This window comes from Ictalurus furcatus, chromosome 13 (assembly GCF_023375685.1).
Source record: "Ictalurus furcatus strain D&B chromosome 13, Billie_1.0, whole genome shotgun sequence".
NCBI lineage: Eukaryota > Metazoa > Chordata > Actinopteri > Siluriformes > Ictaluridae > Ictalurus > Ictalurus furcatus.
In genome coordinates this window covers 26,729,329-26,755,953 of record NC_071267.1, presented here as the reverse complement: position 1 = coordinate 26,755,953, position 26,625 = coordinate 26,729,329, and the positions used below count along the sequence as shown (strand labels likewise).

The window sequence follows — 26,625 nt, the reverse complement described above, 5'->3', positions numbered from 1 at the left end:
TCCTTACATAATGTATACTATATCATTTCATTTACTATTACCTCGATTTATTTTGAATGATATTAATATTTAGTGCTTAAACACGGAAGACACGCGTCACCGACGTCACACTCGACCGCCGTGTGCGATCGCAGGTTGAATTCGGCGAAGCAAATCGCCACAAGAGTCCTCCTCCGTCCCTCGCGCAAGGAGTTGTGGGTAATATTGTTTTGGGAAAAAGTGTTCGCGGATCCACACTTCGCAAATCTATCGGAAACAGTAGACCATCCGGGTATCTCTGGGATACTCGTTTCAACGTAATACGATTTGGGACGCGCTAATTCTAATCTCAGGTACTGATTAGGACGGATAGCAGACGAACTGGGGGACTGAAATGTCCACATAAATGATAATGAATTATTAATGAATGCAAAAATAACAAGATTATTTGAGATGTTTTAATTATTATACGTCAATATAATACGTGTCGTTATAGCCATAGCGCTAGTCGTGGTTTCTAGGTGGCCAAGTTTTTGTAGGATTTATTAATCTTTATGCTATTTATCTGAAACCTGCACATACAGTAGGTCATTGTGACACTTTATCTGTGTTTAAAATGCATTCTAGCTTTACTTTACATAAATATTTACTTTAAATTGGACATAAATATGAGTATAGATGTTTCAGTCAGCTTTAACTTTTCCTTTATTAAATTTTTTAACGCTTTTAGTCTAATAAATATCCACATTTCTTACTGCAGTATTAAACATTTCATATGGATATACAGTATATTTTTTAAATCTCGACCGTTATTTCTCCGCTGTTCGATCACCAAAAAGACTCTTCAGAACTGTGAGTCGATTCCCATTGTTCACCCAAAAGAAAGGATTCAAAGAACCGATCTCGGGGAGTCGACTCGTTCATGAACGAAACGCCATTAGCTAGCTGTTCCCTTGTCAGAGAAAAACGCCGAACATGACTTGATAAGTAAGTTGATTAAAATGGTTATTATTAGTATTTTATTCTGTCAGTCTTTCCTACTGTTTCTAAAACACGTCTAGATGACGAAACCTTTCATTTACACCGAAATAGTTTATCCAAATGTCGCTTTAAGCTAGTCTGACAAACTGGATTAGCACCCACGCTAACTAGTTAAACCTGCGCCGCACATTAGCATAATCAGAGCTGGAAATAAACTGGTCAGTTATTAATTATTATTTTGGACTACGCTTATATTCATTGTACTCATGTTCCTGCTTCAGAAACGTCTCCATTAAGCCAACATTCATTAAATTTGGTTAGAAACTGGGCTCAAAAAGTGACTAGCAGTCACCAGATGATGTCTTAAACTAATTTGCATGGTCATTTGCATATCAAAGCCTTTTACCTGAGGAAGAAGGATACTGAAAAGACACTTTGAATAAAATAGAAGAGAGTTTTATTAGAATAGATAACATTTCTCGCAGAAAGAAGTCGACTTGGGTCACGGCTCCACAAACAGACTATTTATGTATTTTTAAAAAGCTATACTTTCTATTAAAAATGTAGACAAACTAAATAAATAGACCCAAAGGAAAGGTTACAGTTGGAATAACTGCATTTTTACTGTAAATATCGCCAAGAAGTTAGTTTAAAACGAAACACGAAATGTGTGAGGCGACAAAAAACGCTAATTAAATGATATGTCCGGCTGTGAACTGAATATACAATACAGATTCTGTACATCTCTATTTCTGTGTATCTTTACAAACGTACATGCGATCTTATTTTACAGGCACTCCTCTGTGATTGTAAAGATATTTGACTGCTGCTAATTGTCGTATGTAGTCTCGTAGCGCCTGTATCAGTGACCCTTCGCCGGATATGAAACACTTCCCAAGTCATGAAATAAAATTTTTTAAATGTTGCTTTTTGATATTTGTGATTAGGAATTGTGATTTCAGATTGCTGTGGGAAGTTTGGTTCTCCCCAAACTGAGTTAAAATAAGAGCCAGCATCTCTTCTGTACTGCAGTGCGTCTTGGACAGCTGGGACGCCATTTTGTGAATGGAGCGTGATCACATACAGGTTGGTAGAAAAACACAACACTCTAGAAAGTCTCTCCTCTTTAGTAAATGGTATTTATTTTACATGGGCTTGTCACCACGTACCTCATGCCACTGTTACAAGACATGAGATGACAGCAGCGATTTGAAAGCATCGCAAGCATTCTAACCTTATCAATGTGTCTATTGCATCTGCTTTTTCTTTCTTTACATTTTTTTAGTGATGTAAAGAACTTTTGCTTAGCTGTAGGTGAAAAGCACAGTGTATAAGAGCTGTAACAGTGATGTATATTATTCCAGCTTTAAGAGACAATTTGTTTATCAGGATTAACCTAACATCAAACATGTGTGCTTATGATGATAATCACAAAGAGGTGACAAGACATAAATTCACACCAGTATCAAGAAATTAGGGCTTTTGCTGACACATTAATAGTATGTCAAAGAGTTGATGTACCCTTTTTGTTTTGTTTCTATTCTCTGAGGTTCAAAAGCTTACAAAAGTTTAAATTTGACTCCCATTGAAGCTTAAATTTGACTCCCATTGATGCTTAAACTTGACTCCCATTGAAGCTTAAATTTGACTCCTATTGAAGTCTAAATTTGACTCCCACTGAAGCTTTAATTTGACTCCCACTGAAACTTAAATTTGACTCCCATTGAAGCTTAAATTTGACTCCCAGTGAAGCCTAAATTGGACTCCAATTGAAGCCTAAATTTGACTCCCATTTGAGCCTAAATTTGACTCCCATTGAAGCCTAAGTTAGACTCCAATTGAAGCCGAAATTGGCCTCCCATTGAATCTTAAATTGGCCTCCCAGTGAAGCCTAAATTTGACTCCCATTTGAGCCTAAATTGGACTCCAACTGAAGCTTAAATTTGACTCTCATTAGAGCCTAAATTTGACTCCCCATTGAAGCTTTAATTTGACTCCCACTGAAGCTTAAATTTGACTCCCATTGAAGCTTAAACTGGACTCCCATTGAAGCCTAAATTGGACTCCCATTGAAGCCTAAATTGGACTCCCATTGAACCCTAAATTTGACTTCAATTGAAGCCTAAATTGGACTCCCATTGAACCCTAAATTTGACTTCCATTGAAGCCTAAATTTGACTCCAATTGAAGGCGAAATTTGACTCCCATTGAATCTTAAGTTAGCCTCCCAGTGTAGCCTAAATTGGACTCCAATTGTAGCCGAAATTGGACTCCCATTGAACCCTGAATTTTGCTTGAATTTACGTAAATTTGGGTCAACTGAAAGTCGCCATCTTTGACAGAGTCTGCGCAGTAGGTGTAAATTGGAGCTAGTGTCTGTGCAATAGAGAGCATTGAGGCCAGAGTCTGCACAGTAGATACGTCCAGTCACACAGCCCATATTGGGCATAGACACGCCCCTTCTTCATGCCAGGAGTGCACACAGTGACGAACAAAATCTAAGTAGGTAACATTAAAGATTAAGAAATCATTGTTTACTCAAGCTCTTTACTTTACAGTATAGTTCCAGTTTAAAATATTTTCCCAAGCATTGTGTTCATAGATTTTAGAAATACAATTTAGCATGCTAGTTCTTTGTGAGATTTAAAGCATATGTTTTATTCATATCTGTATGTAGAGAGTTTCTGAGGAACCTGGAAAATGTGGTATGTGTTTTCTGTATACATGTGGCTCTAATTATGATGCAAACTACAACAAACTGTAAAACAATCCAGTGTCATATAAACAACTATGAGGTTTTGATGGTGTTTACACCCAAAACTTAAAATGCTAAGTAACATGATGTAATGAATGAAACGGTCAGCTTCACTTTCAGTTGAAGGCTTTGGTTTTGTGCCGGATCAATCTTAATTTTCTGGTTTAACGCCAGCAACGAGTGTTACTAATTTGGTTGGGCGTAATCCAGTTATAATTCTTTGATCGTTCCCGCTCTGATGTTAGTGACGCTCGAAGTGGTTTTTTTTAATGGGTGTAACAACATGCCGTGTGATATTGTATTATTGAAGATGAGGCTCTCGATTCAATCCATGAGATGTAATAAAAATTTAAACTTAATCAAGCCCACATTCCCTCTTCTGGAAAACTTAGTTTCTCTTTATCTCAAATCAGTAGAGGCTACAGGGGTTTACAAAAAACTTGCATATGCAGTATAAAGTGTCTCATGCTGTTAGGTTAACCTAAATTTGACTCCCATTAAAGCTTAAATTTGACTCCCATTGAAGCTTAAATTTGACTCCCATTGAAGCTTAAATTTGACTCCCATTGAAGCATAAATTTGACTCCCATTGAAGCTTAAATTTGACTCCCATTGAAGCATAACTTTGACTTCCATTGAAGCTTAAATTTGACTCCCATTGAAGCTTAAATTTGACTCCCATTGAAGCCTAAATTTGACTCCCATTGAAGCCTAAATTTGACTCCCATTGAAGCTTAAATTTGACCCTCATTGAAGCCTAAATTTGACTCCCATCGAAGCTTAAATTTGACTCCCATTGAAGCTTAAATTTGACTCCCATTGAATCATGAATTTGACTCCCATTGAAGCCTAAATTTGACTCCCATTTAAGCCTAAACTTGACTCCAATTGAAGCTTAAATTTGACTCCCCTTGAAGCTTAAATTGTACACGAATTGACGTAAATTTGGGTGAACTGAAAGTCGCCATCTTTGATGGAGTCTGTGCAGTAGGTGTAAATTGGAGCTAGTGTCTGTGCAGTAGAGAGCATTGAGGCCAGAGTCTGCACAGTAGATACGTCCAGTCCGACAGCCCATAGGCAGCCCATATTAGGCACTGTTACAGCAAACAGGAGCTGAAAGATTCCCCCAAGTCCTCAAGGTCTGAGTTTTTAGGAGAGCTTCGACTTCGAGAGCTTGCGACATTTACAATAAATGAGTCGTAGTAGAGCGAAACCCTATACCTGCACCAGTACCACAAACGTCCACGCATCCAACATGAAATTTTTTGTGTCAGTCAGTAGAACTACACAAAAATTGTATTGCGACAACTTCGTATCAAATCAAACACTGTGTATCGTAAGTACACAGTATATTGTAAGTGATGTTTTTTACACCCACTTTGTCCAAGATAGTGCTTGTGTTACGTTCTCCTGAAACCCTGTCACAGTGAAAATACAAAGTCAAAATCATACTTCAAGCGCAGACTTAACGGTGATGTCTCGGGATGGACTTTTTGAAATTTACTAATGACAGCGTGTTATCAAAAGAGGGCGTTACTTTTTCAGAGGAAGCAGTACGCACTTACTTAAACTCTTTATTTCACCTTACCTAATATAAGTGCTATTTCTCTGCTTAATCGCTCTGCCTGGATACCTTCTTCACCGATCGTCATGAAAAGTACCAAAATGTTATACGACACTGCATGAGCACCAAAAGTAGGGGTCTAAAATACTATCTATGAAAGTAAAGATCCAGTGCAGTCATTATTATTATTATTATTATTATTATTTACATTGAATTAGATTTAAATGTCAGCAGGCACATGCAGAGCATTGAGGAGATAATGTGGCTTGTTTAAATAATTAACGTGTTGAGGTTCATGAGTCCAAGCTGGGCCAGCTCTTAGAACCTAAAATGACCATAGGACTCGTAGAGTGTTAAATATGGCATGAACATTAAAGATTCCAAGATACATAAAAGCTCACAGGTTTAAAGATTTTCATATCAAGACTGTTTCACATGTCAGTGCCGGGTATTGCATCTTCCAGAGATGATCTGATGCATAATGACTGCATGTGCGAGATCACACCTACTGGAATGTGAACAGTTTGGCACATCACAACGAAGTCAAATATCGGAGGGATCACATCGTCAGTGCGAGATCCTGCACCTGACAGGTATGAGCTGTGCCTCCAGGTGGGGAGGTTCTTGGGTCCATGCCCAGGCAGGAAGTCATAAAAGTTCAGAAACAAAAGCTGTACTATGAAGGGTGGCTGGAATGGAGAACCCAAACGGAGGAGAGGTAACACAGGGCCGCACGCTATTCATTCAGTACTGAGTACTCTGCCTTGGATTGTGTTTGACATATATTACTGCTGGTGGTGTTAACGTCTGACGACAGATAAATCTGTAGCCTGGGAGCCTGGGGCAGAAGATCACGCGTCCTCAATGTTGGATTTTTATTCACGGTTGCCTGGCAGACAAGTCGTAACAGTAGGATAGCGTTCTATAAATAAATATAAATTGCATGTAATGGTTTAAGAAAACTCAGTGATAATGCAAACAACAAGCGTAAACACTGCTGTCCTACGCACAAGCGCCTTCAAGCTGGCATTGAAGTGTCTGAGATTTTTCTTTGAGTCTAAGCTGCTTTGGACCTTTTTTTTTTGGTGTGGCAATTTGTTTTGGTAAGTGGTCTGCACTTATTTAACCTTAGCAGTTCTACAAAGCACTTTACACTGATTCTCATTCACCCATTCACACTCACACACTCTCACACACCAATGGTGTCATACAAGGCGCTAGCTTGCCATCAGCAGCAATTTGGGTTCAGTGTCTTGCCCAAGGACACTTTGGCATGTGGAGTCACGTGGAATCAAACCGCCAACCCTACGATTAGTGGACAACCCGCTCTACCACCTGATCCACAGCTGTTTCAATCCATGGCGTCCAGAATATTTTTATGCCTCCATTGATGAGTGGTAGACACTTTGTTTTTGGGTTGTCCATCAGTCTATCCATCCATCCATCCATCCATCCATCCATCTATCTGTCTGTCTTTCCGAGATTCTCATTAACGTGATAGCTCAAGATTTATATCAAATTCTCATTGTGACCAGTAAATGAGTTTATTCGATTTTGGAATTGATCCAAACAAGGTCAAGGTCACAGCAAGGTTAAATTTCCCTCAACACCCCGTCACCGCCATTCGCTTCAAGTTCTACTTGTTTATTTAGGGCTGCAGCTAACGATTATTTTTAAATGTATTTTTTAAAAATATATTAAATGAAACTATTTATTATAACATTTTAAAATCAGCTTAAATTCTAAACTAGGCATAATGATATAGCAGTTCACTAACTACAATACAACATCAGTGGAATTTATCAGTAATCTGTCACAGCGTGAGAATATTATCAAATGCCATCAAAAGTCAACCAAATGAGACACTCGGACTAAATCGAGATGTACATCTTCTACTGCTCATCACTTTATTATGACTCCCCACACGTTTTACAATCTGTTTTTCAAGCCGCGATTTGTTAAAATTATGAACAGACGTATTCAAAATAAAGACAAAATAAAGATCTGCTGCCTGTTTTGCTAACTGAAACTGTCCAATGCTAAATTCATTTCATTTGCCTTGCGTGTACGTGGGGTGGGGGAATCGATTCCAATCTTTTATTTTTCTTCTCTCGTTTAACAAGCGGAGAAGGCACCACGGCTCATGGCCAAATGTTTTGTCAATGACTCTTTTGTCAAGGTTGCAAAGGCACTCGTTAGAAAAGGACCACGATTATGGCCGAGTCGTCCCCTACTAAACTGCTAGTCTCAGTATAGGTGCACCAGGTACCAATCCTTCCAGTTCTCACTGTACCATTTCTATAACACTTCATATACAAATTATTCCCTTTGACCTCCTGACTACAGCGTACCATCAAAGCACTCCTCGAAGTAAAGATGTTAGAAAAGGTTCTTTAGAGCAATACCACAGAAGAACCGAAGAGAAAACATCTGCAATACAACTTAATTAGGTTCACAAATAAACGTGTGTAGGATTTGGTAAACAAATATGTAAAAAGTTAAATGAACATGTCCGGTGCTTTTCCTGCCTGTGCCCGTGATTTCACAACACAGAGCACCATTCCTCAATAATAAAGCTCTTTTCCACCAGGAATGTTTACATGACTTTTACTGTCTTGTTGTAGAGCGTAGCGTTGCGGTCGTTCTGCATTACCGTACACATTTTTTTTTTTAAAAAAAACCATCAACATGCCAGGGTTGTCAGAATATTTATGGCGGAAGGTTTCTGCAGGATTTTTACCATGTGAAGACAGAAATCGCCTCTTGGACAACATTTTTGTAACTGTATCGAATCTCCTCGTTTCCATGCTGGGATCGTATTGAATCTAGATGTAATTATAGAAAACCTGGCAACTCGGACGAGATGAGAATTAGCTCCGAAAGCTGCGTCTCCAGTACCTCTAATTGCTGGTCACGCTAACTAAGCATTTATTCCTCGTCGTAGATGTACGTTACTTTTGCGATTCGATACGAAGACATCACGAAGACGCTGGAAATCCCCGTAAAACCTTTACGTGTCATAGTACGGCGCGTACGAAATGCCTGTTTATGTAAAAACCCTGAGTTAAATGCCGTCGGGTTTTCATAATCTGAAATAACGAATTGAATCGGATGTAGGAAAGTTTGCAGTTTGGTCCGGACCGTCTAAACTAAGAGCGTTATCTCATGCTCCAGGCCTGATCCTGATCAGCATGCCGTCACGGGCTACGAGCAGCTGGAATAGGTGAAATCCAAATAAACAGATATTCTCAGAGCTATAAATCTGTAGCATCTGAAAATATCTGAAGAGTGAGGCTTGGTGTTCCATAAGGATCTGTTCTAGGACCGCTGCTTTTCCTCTTATATGTTGCCACTGGGTACAATTATTTGTAAAGAATTCTAGGAAAGAGCAGTGGAAAATTAAACGAGGGTAAGCCAGGTATTACACAGGAGACCTCATTGGACCTTTAGCCGTTAGGCTGATGGGACAGAGTGCACGAGTACAAGATGATCGGTACGGCCATATTTAACTGTCATTACGCCGTTCCCAGACACGTCCCATGCGCTTTTATGATCTTTTTATTGCTTCGGATAAAAGATAAGAAGCAGGAGTTGTGTTTTGCAGTTTAATGCATATGAAGATGTATTCAGCATTGATTCAATTACTTCAGGCGATCCATCATGCACTCCAGGAGAAACAGTGGGAGAACCGTAAAAGCTTCGGTCTGACTCGCCTCCAGAGAAAATACTTTTGCTCCGTGGTCGAGCGCGCGAGTCCCGATAAGAAGTCGGAACAACGTCCGACTGCCAGACAGAGCCCTTGAATAAGATAATAAAATAAAATAAGATTGTGATTCTTTGCTTTGGACTCCTCCCGTGTGCTGATGTTCTAAAATACGACCCCGTTTCCACTCCGTTAAAGAGAAAGACCTTCCATAGGTAGAGCAGCTCAGGTTGAATTCAGACCTTTTAAAACGTAAACACGCACAGGGAAATGAATGAACATGTAGGTGTAGGTATAGTATTGCCTACGAGTCGAGTGTGTCCACAGGTGTTCGGATTTATGGCAGTATTATAGAGGGCATTGTCTGCCAAGTCCACACTGGCTGAAGCTCCTGCCTGCCAGGCTTTGCGCTACACGTCCTGCCAAGCCTTGATGAGACATTGCGCATTCCAAGTGAAAATGCTGCACAAAAACTTCAAGTGTATGTGGGTTATGAATATTCAAACAGAGCATGCTAAAACAGAGCATGAGCGCACCGGCCCGCGCGAGCTGTCTTGATTTAAACCCTGTTTAGTCTAAACACATAGAAACCTTAGTGTGATGCGTTTAATGTAATGTCCAGGGATATAAGTTCTGATTAAATTCTTCTCGTTGTCCATCCAGCTTCACGTCCCAGTTTTACTATTAGAATATTTATTTTCATTATCAGTGTTTCGCTTTAGTTTGGGGACGGACATGAAATCAGCAAATAGCAGAGCTGTTTGGTTTTCTGGAGTCCATTGAAAGGTACGATAGTCGATTCTTCTAGAAATTATATTCGTTTAAGTAGAGTGGCAACAGCGTGTTTATTATCCGGCTTATAAAGAACGGTAAGCTCTTATATAGCGCTTTTGTTTTTAACCTTAGCGGTTCTACAAAGCGCTTTACACTGTGTCTCATTCACCCATTCACACACACTCACTCACACACACCAATGGTGGCAGAACAGAATCGGGAATAACTTTAGAGTTCAGTGTCTTACCCAAGGACACTTCGGTATGTGGAGTCACATGGGCCGGGAATCGAACCGCCAACCCTACGATTAGTGGACGACCCGCTCAACCACCTGATCCACAGCCACCCCTAGGGAGAAAGACAAAACAGGACAGCAAAGTGAAGACACTCTTGAACATTCTCAGTATGTGCTCTCATGAGGTTTTCAGCTGTCAGTATCGGTCTTAGCAAGTTCGCATTGCTAGCTGCTCAGGAGTTATAATGTAATAAAACTAACTAGCTGACACGTGCGCATTACAAAGCAAAACAGGACAGCAAAGGCACTTCTGGCCATTCTCATAAAACCAGTACAAGCTGAATTCATTAAGTAACTTCTCTTCAACAGGTCAACATCCCAGGACATGCTAAAATGCTAACACCAGTAGAGACAGGAGTTTACTGCTTGCTCTGGCAAAAACGCAGCTGTACCAATATATTGTAGGGGTGTGGCTCTGTGTACACGGCTGGGAATTGTTGGCTGGTTCAAAAAATCATTCCAGTGTTGTTGCACTCCGCCTTCTTAACCGTCGTACCCTTAATTCCCCCCCCCCCCCCGCCCCCGAACATTGAAAAGCATAGATTGTATCTAGAAAGTTGGAACGCACGGCAAAAATGATCAACAGTATCGATGGTACAACAAATATCGATGGTACAGAAGCACGGAGACGCACACGCGTGCATGTAGACAGTGCACGGATGCAGACTACTACATAACGTGTCTATGTGAGTCATGAACGTGTGAGGAGGCTGCTACCTCTGCGCTCTCGTCTCTCTCCGAGCCAAACCGCATTCCTGCAGCAGCTGCCATCACCGCCATCTGCACCGCTGACGCTGTTCCACTCCGCTCGGCCGAAGAATTTATTTAACTTTCGCTTTAGAAATATTAGACGGAGAAACACGGACTCTGAGGTCTGCGTCTGCCTTCCTCCTCTCCGCTCTTTTACATTTGATCATTATGCGCGAGTGGTTTGGGGCCTCTGATTTGCGATGTTTTTCTGCCGTTCTTAGCGCTCTTGTGGAACGCTGCGTGTGCCCTGGCACGGCCTGATCTGGCTGCCTGAAATGGATACGAAAGCCAGATTTTTCTAAACACACATTCTCTCCAGTGCATAGAGAGATATAGCAGGGATTTTTTTTTTTTTTTTTTTTAAAGAAGAAGAAGAAAAAAGCTTCCTTTAAAGAAAGATATGACAGAACTACTGGAGGAAAGAGTCAGGACAGTGTAAATACACACATCGTTATAAAAACATACCATGGGGACATGCAGGAAAATAAATGTCTCACCCAAACGTAGATAGCATCTAGAACAAGACAGAATGGAGACGTTCCAGCCTGTAAAAATACATCTATGATTTTATGACTTGAGGCGATGACTTCTAGCTGGACAGTGACTGGCGTGGACGAGGTAAGCTCAGGGCAGACGCATCTCTCGTCTTTTACTCCAAAATGCATTCTTCCGTGAGAGTTATGTTTTCTCTCTGTTTGCCTTGGTCGCGAAACGTCCTTTATTTCCTAACGGACCGAACGGCAACGTCCGTCTCTTTGATCGAACCCAGTTGGACAGCGAGTGCGTATCACTCACATCTAAAGAAAGCCATTCCACCATCCATCGTTTGTTTTCTAATCCTCGGTTTCTAAAAGACCACTGTCATAATAAAACTCCACAAACGGTGAATGGTCACGGTGATGTGTGACCTTTTGGTGACCTTCAAGTGAACTCAAGTATGACCTCTGCATGTGTAAATGTAACAGTGACCATAGTTACAAGTGCTATATGAATTCAAAGCGTTGAGAAGTCAAAGCGATCTACTCGCAAGACCAGCCATCCAGTGACGTGATTGGTTAAACTCGCTCTACAGATGAAACATGCTCTTTGAAGTTTCTTCAATATATAATAATTCATTAAACAATATGAACGACAAAGGGATGTAACTGTTGGATTGTGTAATCAATCCACATATCTGAAAGAATGATATATAATCTATCCTGGATCCAGACTCGAGCATTCAGGCCAAGTGAGAAAACGCCCAAAGTTTGCTTTCAAAGCTACGGCTTTTAACACTTTCAGTAATTAATTACACTATGACAGTAAAAAAAAAGATGAGCACAATGAGACATCAGGGGTGCTTTAGCTCAAGTCGAGGAAAGGGAGAGACACTCGGACAGAGCCGAGGACAGGGACATACAGAGACGTTGCTAAAGGAAGAGTTACAGATGAAGTAGATTAGAGAGAACTCCAGAGACACAGCCATGGACAGAGAGAGGCAGAGACAAAGCAGAGGATGGAGACAGACAGATACGCCTCAAAATAGAGGAGAGAGAGACAGACAGAAATGGAGTAAAAGAGAGAGACAAAGCCAACAAGAGCCACAGATGGAGACAAAAGTAGAAGAGAGAGAGAGACAGAAATGAGGCAGAGGAGAGAGACCGACAGAAACAGATTAGAAGGGAGAGATGGAGACAAAGCCGAGGAGAGAGACAGATGGAAACAAAGCCGAGGAGAGAGACAGGGACAAGGTTTAGGAGAAGGACTTGCAAAAACAGAGTGAAAGAGGGAGACAGAGACAAAAGCTGAGGAGAGAGACTGACTGAAACCGAAGAAAAGGGAGCCAGAGACCAAGCCAAGGAGAGAGACGGACAGAATCAGAGTAGAAGAGAGAGACAGGGATGAAGTGGAGGAGAAGGACTTGCAAAAAGAGAGAGAAAGAGGGAGACAGAGACAAAACCTGAGGAGAAAGACTGACTGAAACCGTAGAAAGAGGGAGACAGAGACAAAACCCGAGGAGAGAGACCGACAGAAACAGACTAGAAGAGAGAGACGGAGACAAAGCAGAGCAGAGAGACCGACAGAAACAGAGTAGAAGAGAGAGACGGAGACAAAGCAGAGCAGAGAGACAGACAGAAACATAGTAGAAGAGAGAGACGGAGACAAAGCAGAGCAGAGAGACAGACAGAAACAGAGTAGAAGAGAGAGACGGAGACAAAGCAGAGCAGAGAGACGGAGGCAGAGCAGAGAGACAGACAGAAACAGAGTAGAAGAGAGACAGACAGAAACATAGTAGAAGAGCGAGACGGAGACAAAGCAGAGCAGAGAGACAGACAGAAACAGAGTAGAAGAGAGACAGACAGAAACATAGTAGAAGAGCGAGATGGAGACAAAGCAGAGCAGAGAGACAGACAGAAACAGAGTAGAAGAGAGACAGACAGAAACATAGTAGAAGAGCGAGATGAAGACAGAGCAGAGAGACAGACAGTAGATGAGAGAGAGACAGAAAAGATCTGAAAGAAGAAAAAGCAGATGAATTACAGCTTCCTGCATCGTTATTACATTAAGAACACATAAAGAATTGGCATTCATGTCGTCCTCTTTTCCCCGGCCATAAATTGCTTCAAACTCCTCCTCTTCATCTCTTAAAGCTTACCATTGCTAACATCCAGACATAAGACCGCTACTGTTATCCAGAGGTCTTGTTTTTGTTTATGCGAGCCTGTTTTCTGTTCCCATAATGCCTTTCTGTTAATCGCGAGTCTATCGTAAGAAGATCTTCACCGTGTAATCTGACCTGGAGAACACGCATTCTCACACAGTCGGTTCTAGAATTAAGGCCAGATTTTGTAGTATTGAACGATAGACGCTGCAGTCGTTAGGTTAAAGGAGACGGAAAAGAAAAGCACAAGCATAAAGACCTAGAGAAATCTCTAAAACTCGACGTCTAACGCCGTCGCTCACGGAACCTTCGATTTTGTCACATCACTACGACTAAAAAAAAAAATCCAAGTCTATGCAGGACTTTTGGGAAGTATGCACCACTGAAGCATGAGTAATGGACGTTAATACGCATGTCTGTGGAAGTCATTCATTAGAAATGTTCAAATAATGCATAAGGCTTATTGTCTGTGACCCAGACGATGGTGGTTTCGCTCCATTAGTCCACATAAAAGATATTACAAGATTTATTAAACATCCTTATTGCTATAAGCTCAGTTTGGGGGGAAACATTTCCATGTGTGTGTTTGAACGGATCGTCACACGAGCAGCATGAGGTTCTCCATCAGCACGGGTCAGTTTCATAGACTTTAGGAAAAATGTCTCCAGAAATCTCGGTATCTCTTCAACCCTTTTTTTTTTTTTGCACGGCTCATAATCAACGCTCGGCTCGAGGAATGTGTGTCTCACAAACTGCACATGGTCCACTGCTAAATAATGACCCGCTGGAGCATCTATGCAAGTCAACTAATTATTCCAATATGGAGCAGAAGGCAGATTTCATCATCACAAAGGAAATACCTACTCCTTTGTTCTTCGGGTTTCGTCCTGCGTGCGTTTCTTACTGACGGTAACTTGGATTTCTTAGCGTGCTAGAACCGAGGTCACGAGGCAGATTTGAAGCCTTGTCACACGCTGGGCCAAAGCATCGTCTCACCACGATCGTGCTTCCCAGCTAGATCACGCCGAGCTTCACGAGCGCTCCTCGGCGAACACTGAGCTGAAGATCTGAATGGAGAGAAAAGAAAATAGCACGATGGAACATCGCTTAGACCTCGGTGGAAACGTTTACTCAGTGCAGGTTTTTTTTTTCTTCCCAGTCTGCTTATAGATGAGGAACGAAGACGAAAGATAGGAAAGAGTGTGGGACCTGATGATGGGTTTTGTCACGCAGCATGGTGGAGGTTCCCTGTAAGATGTCATGATCAGCGTGAATCCCGCGACTTTTATTGAACGATATCGAAGCCAGGGCCAGCAGATCCATACAGGAGAACTAGTTGATTACCATAACGACATGATAGGTACTCTCATTTGCTAATTACCCGTTAACAAGCTCAGGAACGCTTGCAGAACAGACGCCGGGACTGCAAATAAACCGAATGAGTTATGACTACGTTCATTATAAAACTGAAATCAAATGATATAAACGTGTGCTTTGTGCTGAACGTCAGATACAGTACTTATTGAATTCTTTGATAACGCCGTCACCCTGATAAACAACACGCTGATTTTTATTTCCTTAAATCAAACCCCCCCGGTCCGTCTTTTGCGAGCGAAGACGTTTACGGCTTTATCAGTTTGGCAGCACAGACAAGGGAAGCTAAGATGCGTCGAGAAAGATGTCTTGCCGCTCTGCTCCGTAGTCGAGGCAGCACGTTATTAAGGTTCGTATAGGATATAAAATAGGCTGACATGGAAATGTATTATGAGGCACAACAAAACAGATTTTCTGACGGACATCTCGATCATCCAAATCATTCATGGAAGCTATCTGCGATTCCCAGTCCTATCGTCAATCACGTGAAGCCGAACTGTATGTACACCTATAAGTTGCGGTCCATGACGGTGCTGCTCTCCGTCCAATTACAGCCAGATGTGGACTGATTAGCACCATGTGGACATGTGGAAAAAAAGAAAGTGATTTCAGTAATTGAATACCGGCGCCTCAAACAAAATGTTAACTTGCTATTTGAATACCCGAGCATACCCATAGCTGGTTGTTGGTTGTGATGTCGTAATGTCAGTATCCTACCCCTTGGCTAACAACTCTTGGAATCGACTAAACTGATCCCATAGAATTTCTGCTCACTGTTGGTATGTTGGTGTTTGTAGTCATCGCTGCCTTCAAAGCCATTGGTTACATGACCCTTTGTGGGTACTGCTTTTTAAAATGGATTAGTACACAGAATATACAGCAAGGCATCAAGGCAACTGCCTTCCCTTTTGGCACAGTCTCTCTCGGATATTTGGTACGCTAGTTCATGGGCTTTTTGCAGATTTTGCGGGAAGCCAAGCAGAATGGTAGAGTCATTAACTAAAGAGGAAAGGGGTGAAGGGCAAACTTGAAGGAGGCAGAGGAAGATTTGCAACCTAGTGGACAAGTACATAGAGAAGGGTATTGTAGTCGGTTGAGCCTGTTGGCATGGAATTCTAAAAGCAAACTAGAAAGTCCAAAAAGCTTCAAAGTGTCTTAACACGTCTGAGCTGCTGCTGTCATCGGAGTTCGGGCAGCATGTAAACCTCAGCTAATCATATCCGCTGTCTAAATAATACAATTCTGAAAAGCACAATAGTGCTCTTTAACCGAGCCTTTCTCTCTGTGGGCTGAAGGAAAATGGATTTGACTGATTTGTTTGTTTAACTGGTCAAGTAGCGAACTTTCCTCTGTACACACACTCCACACACTCAGAGCGGGGGCCATATGAACAAAACATCCAGCGTTTGTTTTGGATGGAATTAAAAACTTTGTCAGAGGAGTGTTTATACAGAAATTTGTCTACCTGCTATTTCCAATCTTCGCTTTATTATAGCTATGGTTATATTTACATGGCAGAATAACGTATTAGAGTTATTATTTGACATTTTTTATGCCATTTGACAGACGGCCTTATCCAGAGCGACTTACATTTTATCTCGTTTAATACAACAACTGAGCAGTTGAGGGTTAAGGGCCTTGCTCAAGGGCCCAACAGTTGGTAGTGCTGGGATTTGAACTCACGAAATTCCGATCAGGAGTCCAACCCTATTATATTTGCCCAAGCATTGGTGGCAGAGTGGGTAGCATTGTTACCTCACAGCTCCAGGGTTCCCGGTTTGATTCTGAACTCGGTTACTGTCTGATGAGTTTTGAATGTTCTGCCAGTGTTCCCTTGGGTTTCCTTAAGGTTTTCCAGGTGTCACCGACTGTCCGAAAACACGCAAGGAGGTGGATTGGATACACTAAATCGCCCCTAGGTGTGACTGTCTGTGTGAATGGTGCTCTGCGATGGATGGATGGACTGGCATCCCTTCTGCCCAGTGTTACCAGGATTGACTGTGCAACCCTGACCAGGTTAGAACGCTTACTGAAGATGAACTGTTTTTAGGCCCTCTAATGTTCACCTATTATATCCATGCACTTCTTTGTCCAACATAACGCTACTGTAGCTTTTACTTCTACAATGATGACATTAAAGTATACTTGTCAGCAGCACCACTATACTGTGTAAAAGACATACACTGTAAAGTATGTTGACACCTGACCATCATACCCATATGTGCTTTTTGAACATCCCACTCCAAAACCACGGGTGTTAATATGGAGTTTTTGCTGTTATTATACCCCCCGACTCTTCTGGGAAGACTTTCCTCTAGAAGTTGGAGCATGGCTGTGGGGATTTCTGTCCATTCAGTCACAAGTGAGGTCAGGCATTGATGTTGGGTGAGGAGGCCTGGCACAAATTCTGTGTTCCAGTTCATCGCATAGACGTTCAGTGGGGTTGAGGTCCGGGCTCTGTGCAGGACACTCTAGATCACACCAAACTTAACAAGATGCTAGAACAGGTTTGGGCCTCTTAAGCCACTTTTCCACTGCACAACTCGACTCGACTCAGCTCGCTTTGCTTGCTTTTCCACTGCAGTTTAGTGCCGCCTCAACGTGGGTGCCACCTTCCACTCGTCTTCACGCAGGAATAATGTTGTATCATCGAAGCCGTGTACAAATACACGGCCAGGCCGTATTCCAAATGCCTTCCCTTCTCACTGAACATGGACCCTATTAAGGATGTAAAATAACGTCGTTCTAGAACCCACGTAGCGCTCGAGATGACCAGGTTAGATTCAGCCTCGACCGGAGCGACTTCGATAAACGCTTGTTTGGAAATCGGTAACAAGCGAGGCGTAAAAATCGATCAGTAGAATATTACCGTACGCGAAGTACATATTAAATGACACACATTTATTCAGGCACAATACAGAACCAGTCGTTAAGATGAATTCCCTACTCCCTCGCATTTAATATCAGCTCAGCTCGCTTTCAACCTCGACCGAGGTGGTACTAAAAAAAGTACCACATACCAGGTACTATCCACAGTGGAAATCCCCCAAAAAGTGAGCAGAGTCGAGTCGAGCCGTACCGTGCGGTGGAAAAGTGCCATTAGTTCCAGTTAAGGAAAACCTTAATGTCACAGCTATACTATACAATCGTGTGCTTCCAACTTTGTAGCAACAGTGTGGGAAAGCTCCATCATGGGTGTGATGGTCTGGTATCCATATACTTTATGCCATGTAGTGTGAACAGAAATGATCTAAATTCAGGTCAAACAGAAATACTAACTCTGGTCTATTAGTTTATCTGCGTAAAATGTGACTGAATTCATCCGAAAGCTTGATGGGCATTATGAAGGTCGGTGTAACCTTAAATGCTGGTTTATCATCTGATTCCAATGTAAGTAACAACTCTAAAACTGCACATTTGCATTGAAGGATCATAGCCAAAATATAATATATCCTAATGCTACATGATAGTGAGAAACTACCTAATGCTTTTATAACCTTTAGATTGAACTTCTTGTCAACGTAATGCTTTAGGTGGTCCGTACAAAAATAAGGAGGTCTCATTTCCTATTGCATATCATCCCTTTTTCCTACGTTGGCTGTAAATTCTGAAATAGTTGGTTAGGAATGCTCTGAAGCCCTGTAGGAGATTTACAATCCAGATTAAAAACATGTATTGAGTCTTCAGTCTTGTTTTTCAAATTTCTATTCATTTCAATTGGAGTAATTCATTCGTGAAGATTATTATTATTATTAGTAGTAGTAGTAGTATAGTCTTAAAAATCAACAAATGTCACATCTTCATGTTTATTCATTGATCTGTGAAAGTAAACATAGTTCCTGGGTGGGGGGGGGGGGTGATGGGAGGGATGGGGGGGGACGGGACGGGTGGAGGAAAGCAATAGAAAACCAGAGAATAAATGAGATATTATGCATTTGGTCATTGGATAAACATCCAGTCTCTGAAGAAACAAAAGAAAAAAAAAAACATATAACTTAACGAGTTAAGAAAAATTAGGCTATCATCACCAGTTCCTGTTTTTTTTTCTTCTTCTTCTTTTCAGTTCATAATAATTTAAAGATGTTCTGAAGTGTGAACACAACAATTGCCTTTTGTCCGTCATCATCTTTTGAAAGCGAATATCGTCCAGGGGAATAATTAAACCAAACCCGAAACAAATTACAGTACAAAAAAAACAAAAAAAAAAAACAACAACTGGCGAATAAAAGGTTCAGTTTTAAAAACGATCCATTCTGGATGACGGATGTCTTCGCTTGCAACATCTTCCTTTCACCTTGGTCCGTAAAGTTCATCGCGTTCAAAGCATCTCGGCATTCCCGACAGAATAAGGAAGGAGGATGTAGGCTTTCAAATAGTCTTCTGACTCAGAGGTGAGACACTCTTACCAGCAGCATCAGTGAATGGACTGGAATGTTTCATTTTACAAAAGAAGGCATGCGTGTGTTTGACTGGATTATGAGTTTCTGTAGAGTTCCAGGCTGTGAAACAACAGTTTGAACAAATTTGATCACTGGACGTGTGATGAAGTGCATGCAGCTTTTACAAATACATCTCTTTGGCCTTTCTCACCTCGAGACTGGTGAGGTCTGTCAAACATAAGGCCAGAAGGCACGAATTTAAAAAAATTTTTTTTTTAAAAATACATGCAACAGTACCATAGGATATACATGTACACCTTTCCGATATACATACGACCTTCATCTTACGCTGCTGTCTTTCATAAAGTGGCCCTGCATCTGTACTGTTTGCATACTTTGCATAAATATATACGGAGATTATTCCCATTCAAGGCAGTACTACATGATCTTAGTAAACAACATCTTTGCTGTAGCAGATAAGTCACAGCACAAACACACACAAAAAGTTTATACTTTCATTCAGTCGGAAACTGAAATAACACTGAAGTGGTGTTTCTTTTCAGAAAACATAGATGTCTGTTTCTTCCATCTTGTAAACATCAATTTGAGCCTTAATTCCCACCAGCTGCAGGTTTTCTATAATGTGGGCCAAGATTTCTGCTTCTAAGCAGGAACATGTGAGAAGACAATACATTTATTACAATATAATACTAATAACAAGGTAAACGTCCCTTTCGGTCACGACCCTCACTGTTTGATAAAAGAAATCTGGCCAAACCTTGAAACTCTGGAAATTTCAGCTTCAGAGGGTTTGATTTCTGCATTGTGGCACATTTTATATGTATGGACTTGGGTATCGACTTGGGATTTGTCGGTCTTGACATGGGAAGTGACTTGGGACATGACTTCAGACTTTTCCGTCTTGACTTGGAACCTCAGACTTGTCGGTCTTGACATGAATGTTGTACTTCAGACGTGACTGATTATTTGGGACGTGACTTTACTCTGCACTTGACTTAAGGCTCGTCATGTCTGTACTTGGGACCTGACTTGGGGCGTGACTTAAGACTTGTATGTCTTTACTTGGAATTTGAGATCTGTCTGTCTTGACTTGAGACTTGTCCATGTTTACTTGGGCTTTTGACATGAGACTTATCTGTCTTTACTTGGGAAGTAACTTGGTGCTTATCCGTCTTTAATTAGGATGACTTGAGAATTCCGTCTTCACTCAGGACATGAGGACTTGGCTTGAGACTTGTCTGTCTTTACTCTCGTCTTGGCTTGGCGCTAGTACATTTTTGCTCTGGATTTGATTTGAGACTTGTTGAAACTTGCTTTCCTGTCTTTAATCAGCATATGACTCGAGACTTCCATCTTTACTCGGGACTTGGACTTCAGACTTGTACTTCAGACTTGGGACTTGTCTGTCTTTACTCAGGACTTGACTTTGGAATAGTACGCCTTCACTGGGGAAGTGACTCGGTGTTCGTCTGTCTTTAATCAGGATATGACTTGAGATTTCCGTCTTTACTCATGACCTGAGACTAGCTGTACTTTGGGCTTGTGAATTGTCCGTCTTTAATTGGTAAAAGACCTATATTTCCAATTCGCCTTCACTCAGGACTTGACCCAGGATCGAGTGTCAAGAGTCGAGACTCACTTGTTACTTGAAAAATCATGTGTTGTCCCCACCTCACTCGTTTAAACCACTGACTATTCTAACATTTACCACAAGGCAGTTTTCATCTCTGTTTGTCAGATAGCTGCTAGAATGGGAGGACACAGTGTCAGCAGGAGTAATAAAAACTGGCACGGTCGGCACATGTGATTGTTAAACAATACCGTGTGTGTCTTCTGGAATCAGACTCACATTGCATTAAAATCACCACTACATTAAACAGTTGATGCTGACAGAACTTTCCCTGGTGTTGGCAGATGATGGATAAATGATGTGTTAAAGAGACAAACCAGCATTATAATTGCAGCCACATGTTATAATTACAGCCTTATGTTTGTGTGTGTGTGTGTGTGTATGAACATTTGTCTTACTGAGTCATATCACAGCAATTGAACACCATGTGTTTTGTTCGTTGGTTCTTCACGGTAAGCAGACAAGTCTAAGGCGGTGTGTCTCTTCTTAGAGGCACTTACGGTGCTTTTGATCTGCATCCTGGAATGTCTGAGAGCCTGGTTGGCTCTTCAATAGGAAATGCATATACAGCCAAATGTAGAATGGCACAGTGTTGTTTAGCATTAGCTCGCATTAGCAATCATGGACTACTGTACTAAATGAGTTATTTGTAGAGCATAAGCAAAACTACATGCTCAGTTATTGCTGGTTATGTTGCTAGCTACTGGAACAGGACTTTACATGCCAAAGAAGGTTACCATGTTATTATTTACACACTTTATTATTATTATTATTAGGCACTTAGTAGTAAATGCTGAGTCAAAATTTTTTAAGCATATCCGGCTAATCAAATTGTTCCGCCCCACTAAAGCAGAAGAAAACCGTCGAACGTGTACTTGATGTCCAGCCAGCTGTGCACTAGCTAGGTCATTCGATATAGAGTTACTTCATGGCAGTTATTTCTATAACAATAACATGCTATGAAAAGTAAAACACTAAATCTTGACGAAATATGAAAAAACGCAAGATACTGCTTTTGCTAAGGTAGGGCAGAACTAGCCAGCCGAGTCCGATCTCGCACTTCACGAGCGCATGCAACGCAACCCTGACTTACTACCTACAAGTTTAGCAAACTTAACACTTAGGCCTGGTTTATACTCGACACGTGTGTACAGAAACTCGCATCCTCACCTGCGTATCTTACGTAAATCAGAGAGATTTATAAGCAACGACCATTACATCCACTAGAACCAAGTTGAACTGTAAAACGCACAGCGAACGTTAAATGCAGCCGAGCTCTTCAAGTCTTTCCTCCTCCACCGTCGGGATTGTTGTCACGAGTTCAGTTTTTAAAAACGCCGACCTTAAATACGAAACTATTTCCTAATGTATAAAATCTGGAAGACTGGTATGCAAGACGAACCACCGGGCAGGTCTGAAGGCTACATGAGCTTTTTAAAAAAAATTCAAACTAACCGTAATAGATGAACTGGTTAGTGTCAGTACTCAATAACTGTCTAGAACAGTATACGAGTTTGCCAGTTGGGACGCAAATAGCTAGTTTATTTAGTCAGTTGTGGACACAGTGTCATGTGATATAGCTATACAATATTTATATTCGTATCGCTGAGGACTTTGCATAAGCAGTGCTCCAAACGCAGGATGCGTGCAGCAGCCATCTTGCAAAGACATAGTTAAAAGCAAGTCCAGGCTTTAGAAAGCGCAAACATTTTCAGTGTGTGCTTATATGAAAGCTTGCTTATGCTCTGGGTAGAAAATAATCACTAGCTCCTCTGTGACATTGCTTGACAGATTGAATTCTTTTTAAAAAAAAAAAAAAAAAAAGCCTTCGGGTTAGTTCAAACGGCAAGGTCGCGAAGTAATGTTGACGTTATAAAAGGAACACGCTGTATCCGATCGTATTGACAGTGACAAATCACTGACCAGGATCCTATCATTAAAATGGTGTAAACATGATACTATATATATAATGATCATTCTGAACATTGGGCACTGTATAAATAAGGTCAAGCAAAAATGTAGAATCTTTGCAAAAACTCCAGGAACTGCACCAGGGAACTGAATGTCATGTAAAAGATGTGCACTTCCACTTTTTTTTTTAGTTTACATGAAGGCACTTTGGCATGAAAGAATAGAAATTTCAGAGTATAAAAAAAAAAAAAAAGTCATATCAAAATAAGTTAATGCAAAAGTGTCTCATTCTGCAATACTGTCTTCATCATCATCATCAACACTTAGTATGAAAAGCGCTTGTGCATCAAATAAGGCACAAACCTCAAAACAACAACAAAGTGCTGCATTTCAGGGCACTTTAACAACTCGACTTAAAGTACAGAAGAACAAAAAAAATCTACTTCATATTCATAAGTACAACAAAATATAAACAAACACATATGCAGATTCCAAAAGTAAAAGAGAGTCACGTTGGGTTGTTTTCCAGATGAGGGTGTTGCTAGTACTTGTGCATGATGGGTACTTTGACAGTCTTGATTTCGGCTATATGAGAGGATTTCTGGATGATGCAGCTGGTGGTGCCTGCGGGAGCACCGTCTTTAGGCTTGGCCAGGTTGGTCAGCGCCATGGCTGCATTGATCTCTCGCCAGTACGTCTCGTCTTTTCCACATCCCTTCTCCTTCGGCGTGACGCTGTTGCAGACACACACGTTTACAGACACACACATCTATGAGACAGTGAGTGAAACACCAGCTATGATGTAGTATATGGGTGCTAAAGTTAGTCTCTACTCTTCGTGTGGCTTCGCAAAGTAACGATTTGTAGGCGTAACTTAATTTTGTAAATGCCTTTAATGCCAGCTGGGTCTATTCCAGTAATGTTGGCTCCATTTTCTAGGTAGCTATTAGTGATGCTATTAATCAGGGGCTCTTCAGTCTCATCCCTTTTATTCCAAGCAAGCAGGAGCCACACCTGATTCCACATCAGTTAATCTTGCTCTCCAATCAACTATCGAGTGTGCAACTCTACCTTGGTTGGGATAATAGCCTGCAGCCACACCAGCACTTTGCGGATACGATTACAGACCCCTGCTGTTAATGACTTAAATTCATGGGCAGTCGGTTCAGTACCTTGAAAAAGTATTCACCCCCTTGAACCTTTTGTAGGTGTTACAACCTGGAACTGAAATGGACTTATGTGTCAACATTCTACACAAAATAGCACATAACATGCTAGCATAGGTATCCATCCCCATTTCTCTGAAACCCCAAAATTGGTTCTGGTACAACCAATTTGCCATCAGACTTCACATAATTGCTTGAATGGAGTCTAGATACACCTACTCCCGGAAGAACCCAGGAAGAAAGTATCAACGAGGGTTTGATTATTTAAGGAAAAATCCAAACTTTGAACATCCTGCAGAGTGACACTTAATCCTTTATTAAAAAGGACACGTAAAGACAGGATTATTCAAGAGAGGGGCGATCAAGAGACCAAGGGTACCTCTGAAAGAGCTGGAGAGAACCACAGCTCAGATGGGAGACGCTCTTAAACACTCCACAAAGCTGGGCTCTATGGAAGAGTGGCAAAAAGAAAGCCAGTATTAAGGAACACCCATATGAAATCCTATTGAAGGCTCAGCAAGCATATAGAAAAAGGTTCTCTGGTCCAATGAGACCAAAACTGAACATTTTGACGGAACCCCAAAATCGCTCATCATCCTGAGATTACCATCCCTACAGTGAAGCATGGTGGTGGTAGTATTGTGTTGTGGGGAAAGCTTTTCATCAGCAGGGACCGGGAAACCGTTCAGGCTTGAGAGCAACATGGATTTGAATGATTCCATATAATGGGGAATCTTAAAAGAAAAGTTGTACGACTCTACTCGAGACTGGGCGGAGTTTCACTTTAACAGGACAGTATACCGGGAACGAATGCTTTTCACCAATGGTCTCCATCCATCTGACAGACCTTGTGCAATGTTTTCAAGAAGCAAAAACATGAGGAACTAGATGTTTAGCCTTTGTGTCAGAACATGAAATGTATCTGCACCTTCACAAGTTAGACACATTGTGTAACTCTAATGGTAACAACCCAATTAAAGTGCATTTCAGTTCCAGGTTGTAACACTACAAAATGTCGAAGACTGCAATGGGAAGTACATGAACAAGACACTGGTTTAGAGACAAATAGTTCTTAAATGGTTCTTAAAATCAGGTTATTATATGCATGGATACGCTTGTATCTATGGGAATTTTGCTTTCAGTGGATTTCAGGTTCTAGGCGGTAATTCTATCATTTTAAACACGAGCACAGGTGGGCGGTTTGTTCATCATAACCACGGGCGATTTTGGAGAAAATGAACGACTGATGTTGGGTGTCAGGGCTTAAATTGTGCTAATAGTGCTCTAATTTAAAAAAGCTTGCCTTATATTATTTTTGGTTAGTCAGGCGTCGAGTTGGACACCTGTAGTACATGTACTGCGGTGCAATAAGCGAAACATACTACTTACTTGTCACATTTACTTGATCCATGATCCACAGCCTCTGCAAACACAACATCAGAACAAAGCTAAGTGTTAAGTGCAGTTCACCTCAGGTTAATGGTGATGGATAGCATAATAAAATTCATTTGGAGAGTGTGTGTGAGAGAGAGAGAGGGGGAGGAAAAGATGAAAGGTGTCGATGTAAAGAGGGGGAATAAAAGGTAATTGTTCAAACTTTAATCCTGAGAAGTTCATCATCTCAGACACACTATATGGACCTTCATTTGGTGAGCATTCATCTTCCTCTACATGGACCAATGACGTCAGCTGACCCCACCCACTGAGACTGACCAGTACAAGGTGTTAAAGCTGTATACTTTTCCATAGCTTGCTCTGTAGAGGACCAAACACTGAAAGGATGTGCGGCTGTGGCGTTATTCACCGCTGTTCCAACACAAGACATCTCACATCCCAAGCCTAAAAAGTCTGATGAAAAAAATCGAAAAGTGTCCTCTTGGGAGACCTCAGCTCTCACCTTCACATTCATCCCTTCTCTCCTCTCTTGGATCAGGATTGCAGTATGGAGCATTCGAAACCTGGCCAGACTCTGCAAGAGCCAAACAGCACCTAATCATCCCCAAAACCTGGCCTGTGCCGCAGCTAATCTCGTTCTTCTCCCGGTTTCTCCTCCAAAAAGACGGCACATGTGCGGAGCCCGTGTCTGCGCACACACCGATACCAGGCCAAGACTGCCTCGGGTCAGTATGAGGCTGATTACCAAATATCCTGTTGTTCCCAGTGCCTTAGAAGTGGTTTTACAGCACTGGGAAATGATGTTATAGCCAAAACACCTCTTAACTAACCTCTCGAAATATTTCCACCAAATATCTTCAAAATGTGGCAAATATTTGTTTTTTGCTGTTGTTTTTTTTTGTTTTTTTTTTAGTCAAGTACATTCCTCTGAAATCCTTGTTGAGATTTCCTTCTGCTTGGATGGAAATCTTTATTTCTCTTCTTCACACCATCTTATCCATCTTCTCCTGCTCGCTCTGTCGTTCCAGTTCAAAAGCTCTGAGCCCAAGGATTGCTACCAACGATCATCATCAGCCATTCTGATATAAAAGGTTGCTAAATGTTGCTAAATAAAACTTGTTCATACTACACCGAAGAGCAGTGCAAACATTATCATCAGTTATGAGCTGTTTCTGAACAAAGACACTGTGTTCTGGTTTGGAGAAGAACGGAGAGAGAGAGAAAGAGACAGACACAGAGAGAGAGAGAGAGACAGAGAGACAGAAAGAGAGACAGACACACAGAGAGAGGGACAGGGAGAGAGAGAG

At 41.4% G+C, this 26,625-nt stretch overlaps 1 protein-coding gene and 2 long non-coding RNA genes across 5 annotated transcripts in view; 1 reads left to right on the top strand and 2 right to left on the bottom strand.

Moving 5' to 3' along the window:
- LOC128616663 (uncharacterized) overlaps positions 1 to 10,844 on the bottom strand; it is a 17,037-nt gene extending 6,193 nt beyond the window's left edge. The window contains exons 1-2 of the long non-coding RNA XR_008387465.1: positions 10,769 to 10,844; positions 10,004 to 10,104 (exon numbers count right to left, since the gene is read on the bottom strand). This is a non-coding gene — a long non-coding RNA (uncharacterized LOC128616663). The remainder of the gene's footprint in view (positions 1 to 10,003; positions 10,105 to 10,768) is intronic.
- On the top strand, positions 907 to 26,625 carry LOC128616662 (uncharacterized). Its single transcript, XR_008387464.1, has 3 exons — positions 907 to 966; positions 1,923 to 2,046; positions 25,857 to 26,625. It is a non-coding gene; the product is annotated as an uncharacterized LOC128616662 (long non-coding RNA).
- mkxa (mohawk homeobox a) overlaps positions 22,655 to 26,625 on the bottom strand; it is a 40,182-nt gene continuing 36,211 nt past the window's right edge. For all 3 annotated transcript variants that reach the window (XM_053639319.1, XM_053639320.1, XM_053639321.1), the window contains exons 7-8: positions 25,313 to 25,346; positions 22,655 to 23,491 (exon numbers count right to left, since the gene is read on the bottom strand). In XM_053639319.1, the coding sequence (XP_053495294.1) occupies positions 23,299 to 23,491; positions 25,313 to 25,346 (227 nt within the window). In that variant the 3' untranslated portion in view covers positions 22,655 to 23,298. The remainder of the gene's footprint in view (positions 23,492 to 25,312; positions 25,347 to 26,625) is intronic.